The following is a 7,374-nucleotide window of genomic DNA, read 5'->3' as shown; positions in this document are numbered from 1 at the left end:
AAAATGAAGTTTTGTTTGGACTTACTTTATCCTTTGACTTCCAACCACCATATATGAAAGCTTTTATCACTTGGTAATCTGGAAACAGCTTTCCAGCTGGTAAAGGCTAAATGCTTATCTTTTGTAAGTGTGTGCACGCACACACAGACACATTTCCTTTATGGAACTGAAAATTTACTGCATACCTGGCTTCTGTTGATATCTGAAATCCATAACTGTGCTTTATTCCCTCAACTTCCTCCATATAGGATGGTCCGCTCACTGTATGCTGTTGGTGCTGTGTTTCTTCTGATGGGACTTCTGCTACCAACAGCAGAAGGGAGAAAGAGGAATCGTGGATCTCAAGGTGCTATCCCTCCTCCTGACAAAGATCAGCCCAATGATTCAGAGCAAATGCAGACACAGCAGCAGTCAGGCTCTAGGCATCGAGAACGAGGAAAAGGCACCTCAATGCCTGCTGAAGAGGTGCTGGAGTCTAGTCAGGAGGCGCTGCACATCACTGAGCGCAAATACCTAAAGCGGGATTGGTGTAAAACTCAACCCCTCAAACAAACTATCCACGAAGAAGGCTGCAACAGTCGTACCATTATCAACAGGTTCTGCTATGGCCAGTGCAATTCCTTCTACATCCCCAGGCATGTCCGTAAAGAAGAAGGCTCCTTCCAATCTTGTTCCTTCTGCAAGCCCAAGAAATTCACCACCATGACTGTTACACTCAATTGCCCTGAGCTTCAGCCCCCGAGAAAGAAGAAAAGAATCACCCGAGTTAAGGAATGCCGGTGTATATCTATTGACTTGGACTAAACTGAGACAAACGTAGCGATTGCACTCTTGACTGTACGCAATCATTGCCAGCGTGAGAGTGAGTGGCATGAACTAGTATACCTTTGGGGCTGGACAAAACTGAAGGGAACCTAGTGAATTACCTAAAACAAGCAAAAAAACCCCCAACCCCCAAAACAAAGAAAAAAAATTAATGTAAGGGAAGGGCACGCATGTGTCTGTCTGTTTGTGTGTAAGGGGGAAAACGGATGTGTACAAGCAATATATGAATGTTCACTATGGCAAAAAAATTTAACAGGGGTATGAAATATTAAAAAAATCTGTTTACCCGCAGTCATGAATTAGGTTTCCTAGTGTATATTCACATTTTTGCCGCTTGCTGGGAAAGTGGAGCTGTGGCTTTTGCTAATGTTCACCTGCTGTGCTATTTGCTTTTACTGTATTAAGAGAAACATCAAAGTGAAAGGACAATATATTTGAAAGCATGAATCTATTCTTAAATACGAAGTAGGCAAAAAGCAGTTTAAAGCATAGCAAAACCATCACTGAAAATAGCAGCTGTATCAAGAGTTTGTAACATGCTTCTTCAAAAAAATAACTGTAATTCACAAGCCATGTCTGGAGAACAATGGGGGGACATGGGAGTGCTGAAAAGTCACTATAGGTGGATGGAAAACAGAGCTACAGCAAGTTAGAAAGCAAAAGGCCAAAGTAAGTAGATGGGGAGAGTACAAAAGGGAGTAGAAAAAGGAAAGACATAAATAGGAAGACACAGAGGAAGAGATATTGTCTTCTGTTTACGTTTTGCTTTAATTTATATACCTAGTCATATATTACATAAATTAAAGAGAAACTATATACAAGGCTATAAATGTACTTCTGAATTCTAATGGCTCTCTAAATCAGTCAAAACCCATTCTTGTGCCACTAGATCCATTTGATGTCTTGTATTTCTGATATCAGTTATTCTTCATATCTACATATATATGTATGTGCAGTATCTTTTAGTCATTGCTATCTATACGTACATACAATGAGTATGCATACTCCATTGTGTGTATCCGAACTCTCTCCTCTTTTTCACACACATACATAAAAACCATACATAACCACAGCACAAAAATCTTGCTAACCAAGATCAAGTACAGAATGGCAGTAATTTAGTACATAAAGAGCAAAGCAAAAATTAAAACAAGCATCATGTGACTGCAAATGCAATAACCACACAAGAGACAAAAGACACGACATTCATGACTAGTAAACATTGCATTGTTATTGTTATTTTAGCTTTGCCACAGGCATGCAGTTTGTTGAAAAAGAGATGCAGAACTTTGCCAGCAATAATCCTCTTTTTATATCTTTTACCACAGACTTGCATTTATACTGGATTTGGACTAAGTAAAGAGAATTTCCTGAAAATTAAGGGCTAACTGCCCCTCTCTTTTGGGGGAAAAAAACCATAAAAGGGGACACACTACTTTCAACAGCTCGATGAATCTCACCTGTGAGGTTATCCTGCCTTTTCTTTCCTTCAGGATTAGGAGCTTAAACTTGATCAGGGCTGTAGGTTTTGGCAAGAGCACAGGTCCTGCAAAAGAAGTTGGTTTAGCGTGGTGGGCCATCGGACCCGAGAGGCAGCCCTTCCACGCATGTTGCCCTTGCTTTCGCGGGCACTCGATGGGAAGGAAGCTTGGGGGTTGTCTCGCCTGCCTGCACCTTGGACCACATGGCGTGTAGACTGCTCATGCTGTCCTGGGTGCTGGCTTTGGAAAGGCGCTTTCCCGCCGGGCGCTGAAGAGCTCACAGGGTGCTGCACACCTTCCCTGGGCCTGGGCCTGGGCCTGGGCCTGGGCCTGGGCCGGCGGGGCCCCGACAGCCGGTCCTGTCCGGTGGGGTACTGAAGGAAAGGCATGTTCCTATGCCCGAGTCAGTACCAGGCCTGAAAGCAACCCTGGCAATCACTGACGTGAGTGAAACAGGAGTTAGGTCCCCACTGATTGTGTGATGGTGCTTGGATCGTCCAGGGCTCAGTTTCTCCATCCAGCAGCAATACTCTCTAGTACCCACGATCAGTGTAACTGTTCTCTCTCACACCAGATGCCTCTCTCAGCCATAAGGTGATTATCTTGACAGTATTTCTGTCCACTGAATGCCAAGGAAGACAATTCTGCTCTTACTAGCATGTCCAAAGGGAAAAATACAGAGTGGCGTGTCGCAGATGCATCCTGTGTGCCCTCATTATATTAGATGCCCCAGCTGTTACACAACGCATCACACAGTTATTGGCGATATCCTGCATCTCTGCAATGAATACATTTTTACTGTAAAATCCACTGCTGTGAGGTCTGTGTTTGTAAGATTAAGAGATTGCAACTTGTTGATTGATACTATTAAAATGCATTTCATCTGGTGTACTCTCACTCAGCAGGTTTGACACATTCTTCATGGATTTTAAAATCCAATTTTAAAATCTGGAATTACAGGAAGTAGATTTCCACTGTGTGGAATGTGAATAGTTAAACAGAAAGATATGGATATTTAATGTTATTATTAATACAAATCCTCTTTCACTGATAATAGGCAGGGGTTGTTTTCCTTTAAATAACTTTTTTGAGTTGGTTTGCAGGGGAAAGGGCCAATCTCAGTCATTGCTGAAAGTTTTGTACTAGCTAGGGTTTCTGTTCAAGAAACGGGAACACCTTAAGAATGAATTTTTTTCTTCATGTGAAATTGACAGCAAAACTCCCATTGTCTTTTACAGTGACTGCTATGTCCCTAAACCCTTAGCCATTAAGCAAGGCTTCAGACATTACTGGCTTCTTTATTTAAGATTAGGCTAGCATTCTGAAGGAAAATTGATAAAAGTTTTAGAAATCTTTATGTTTCAAAACAGCCTGTGCATAGATCATGACGGAACTCCCCTTGAGACAAATCCCCCCCCCAATATGTAAATTTTATACAAAGAACTTTTATGAATTGCTAGTTATTGCCTGAGAGTAAGAAAGTTCTGCTAACTTACAATTATACGAGATATTTAATATCAACCACAATATGTATTTAAATGTCTGCTTTATTCTAAAAACAATAGACTATATAACCTAAGGCTGCAGTATTTTCATGCTCGGTCTCACAAAGCAAAACTTGGTTTAAAATGAAGTTTTAATTATTTTGTAACTGAATAGAATTGGAGTTTTTTCTTCCCAGCATTTTGTACGTCATTTTAACTACTAGTAACAAATAAATAAAATATCTTCTCCAGCCCATGTCTATTGTTGTTTTTTTTTTTTTTATTTCTTCCTTAAGTTTCCAGCTCTTTCTGGATCTGTTGTACTTTACTCTGACTTCTGTGGTTTCTTCTAATTATAAAAGGGCTTACATTATGACAATGAGACACAGAGACAAGCAATGGCACCATCATTCAACACGGCTACTTCAATAAGGTTTTTAAATGAGATCTGTCACTTCCCCCTCACCCTTCCACAATTTATAGAAGGAAAATCTCAATCTTTACTCGCACTTTTCCCCTTGTAAACCATACAGTGACAGTTCAAAATATAAATCAGCCTTGAATTGTTGTAGAGTTAAAGCTGGAGTCAGCATGCCTGCCTCACACCTTATCTCAGTTTTACGTCTAGCTAGCAGTTTACTCCTGCTTTTAGAAAAAAAGAGTAAGGAACACTTTTACAATACAGCATGTTACAAGGTGTATATAGGGACAGAGAAGATGAAAAACAGTTATAAAAGAGAAAAGGAAGATTTGTCCCTGCTGGCAGCACTTGAGCCAGGCCAGGGTTGAGGAAGGACTGCAACCACAGAGACCAGGTTTCTTCGAACTTTCCACCCCGCCGGTGGGAGATAAGCAGCAGTGGTATAAATTTTACCTTTCCAACCTGCTGCCTTGTCAGATGTGTGAGGGACTCGGTCAATCATTGCAGACCCCGGTGCAATGCTGCTGTCTGCAGTAGCGGTGGCATTGCTTGCCCTTGTGAAGAAAGCTGCTCTGATAGGTACAGCCACCTCGCTGACCCGGACTGAGAACCGACTGATTTCACATAAACTTCTGAGCAGTGATATAAGCCTAGCAATTTTCAGACGTACACCTTTTAGTTCAAAGGAATGGATGACATAGTCAGATAACACGGTCGTATGAGAGAACGGCATGTAATGTTTTCCCTTGGCACACACAGATAACCAGAGAAAAGGGTCAGATGTCCTGTTCCCAGCTCTGAAAAGCTGGATGCTGGTGATATCTGGTGTGTTCTTCCTTTCATGCAATAATGGAGCTGAGCAGTCTAGTTGTACTGGTTGTTTGGGGTCTTTTAAAGGCTTTTTGGTTTAGTCTTCCTTCTCTTCTAGCTTTTTTCTTCTTCTAAAACTTACGGAAAGGCTAATAACATTAAAGTCATTATTTTTAGAAGGCGATTGACTTTTTCTGGTCTGAGATATGGGCACAGCTGGAAAGAACAAGTTTCCTTGAAAAGATGTGCATATACATCTTTATTTGAATATTTAAAACAGAGAGAAAAACTTCCTGGACTTACCTTCCTAGTACTCTGTAGTACCATGGTCCTACTATTTATATGCTAACAAGCTCGGACATACATTATAATTTATGTCTGGCCTACATACCAGCTTTGAATTGAAGATACATCCACTGTGAAGTCCTATGTGCTTTACAGATAGTTACACTGACCAAAAGAAGATAACAGAGAGAGAATTCACACACCTTTATCAGCTTTCAGCGACACAGATAGAAATAAGACTATTTTTTTCTCTCTCCCCAGTGAGGTAGGCTACATTTCTCTTTGGGATTTCTGTGTGTGCTCTGTCATCCATGTGCTGCACAGTTGGTTCTCACACACGTTATAGGACTGAGGCATCAAGAGCATGTCAGATTTGCTGAGCATGTGCAAGACATCTGAGCAACTCATGCGCACAGTAGGTACAGTGTGTCCTGGATGGGTCAGTGGAACAGGCAGCATCATGGCTCCGCTCCAGCTGCCTGTCAGCAGCAGTGCTTGGTTGGGAAGAGGGACATTGCATTTGCAAAAATGAGGATTAATTTAACCTTGTAATTTACCTTCTGAGCAAGGAAAAAAAAAAAAAAAAGGAGCACCAGAGAACTGTACCCTTGGGGACTGATGTTTCTTCATGCTATCCAGTGTACAAGAGTAAATCCAGAGTTGTTAGTTTCAAAAGGTTTTCTAAAGGAGAAGCACCAAGTCAGTGGTAGAAGACTGAGATGAGAATGCTGGTTTGCTTAACCTAATGATCTCCTTACACACTTTTTCCTTTTTAAAAAAGATACATCTTATTCACTCCAAATAACTCAAACCTGCCTTAGAAACCACTTCATTAGTTACTGAAATAGAGCAGTTAATATCAGCAGAAGACAGTCCAAAATTTTGTCTGAGTCATTCTGCTGACCTGGATGGTTCCACTAACCAAAGGCTTTTGAAGGGGAGAGAGCTGCATCATTTAAAACTACAGGGAGTGAAAACATTAATGTGTATTTGGATTTAGTCAAGACACTGGAGATATCACTGGTACATATTTTTAATAACCATCAGATCTTGGCCTCAAGGTATCAAAAAGATTAACCATAATAAGAGGAGTCAGACACCTTGCTTTATTTTTTTTTTTTAACAGCTGAGACTGAAACCAGAAATATACAGCAACATGCAGGTATCATAACGAATCCCAGTGCAGATTTTTGATGCTACCTTGTAAGGCAGCTTCATAAAAACATCTAAAGCCTGTCTGCACTGCCTGCCTGGGAATGTAGCTGATGACTTTAAGGTGCCCTTTGACAATGTGTGGCTTCTGGCTGCCTGAATTCCTCCTCTAGCTTTTATGGGTCGGGTCTGGGGGGAGGAGTACAGAAATTTTAACTGTCAATTGCTCCCTTTCCTATTATTTTCTAAAAATATCGAAAATAAAATTCATAATCTGCCTTTTTTGAATGATCAAGGAGCAAGATATGAGGATCAAATTATATACTGACATAAAAGAAGAATGTTTGGGATCGCATTAGAAACCCCAAACTTCTAAGTTGCGATAAGCCATAACTCCTCCTTGCTGTGATACAGATGTAAATCACATAGCTTGGGGATGAATCAAATGGAGAAGTTACACTGACTCCCAATAAAAGTTCTGCAAATAAAATTTGAAATCAGCATGTTTGCCTTTCTTTTTTAAAGAATGCCTTATGAGAACAGCCATATTCCAATTCATATTACAAGAGATCAAAAGAACAAAGGTTAAAATAATATCTCCATCTCTTGCTAGAATAATTGAGAGCTATATCTTATCCTTCTGTCTAGTAATATCAATATGGATTCCAGCAAGAAAGCAATTGGAAAGAATTAATGTGTCAGTTACAGCTCATCTGGGACAGCAACACTCAAATTCATTAATCATAATTTTATAGTTACTGTGTAGCATTACTACAGAGCACTGTTAAGTTTGTTTGATTTATTTAATAATGCAGACCTTAATATTGTTTTTCCTTTAAATTAAACTTTACTGAATTTCTATGTATGTGTTGTAATTAGTTTGTTGAGGTATAAAGGCACAGTCTTTGTATTTAAG

The 7,374-nt window shown here is 40.2% G+C and overlaps 1 protein-coding gene across 1 annotated transcript; it reads left to right on the top strand.

The window, feature by feature from the left end:
* Positions 1–249: 249 nt before the first annotated feature.
* On the top strand, positions 250–4,034 carry GREM1 (gremlin 1, DAN family BMP antagonist). Its single transcript, XM_052782476.1, has one exon. It carries the CDS (start codon positions 250–252, stop codon positions 802–804), a length of 555 nt encoding a protein of 184 aa, XP_052638436.1. The 3' UTR covers positions 805–4,034.
* The last annotated feature ends 3,340 nt before the right edge of the window (positions 4,035–7,374 follow it).

Source organism: Harpia harpyja, chromosome 3 (assembly GCF_026419915.1).
Source record: "Harpia harpyja isolate bHarHar1 chromosome 3, bHarHar1 primary haplotype, whole genome shotgun sequence".
Taxonomy (NCBI): domain Eukaryota; kingdom Metazoa; phylum Chordata; class Aves; order Accipitriformes; family Accipitridae; genus Harpia; species Harpia harpyja.
Note: the sequence above shows the minus strand (reverse complement) of the source record. Positions and strands in the feature narration are given on the sequence as shown.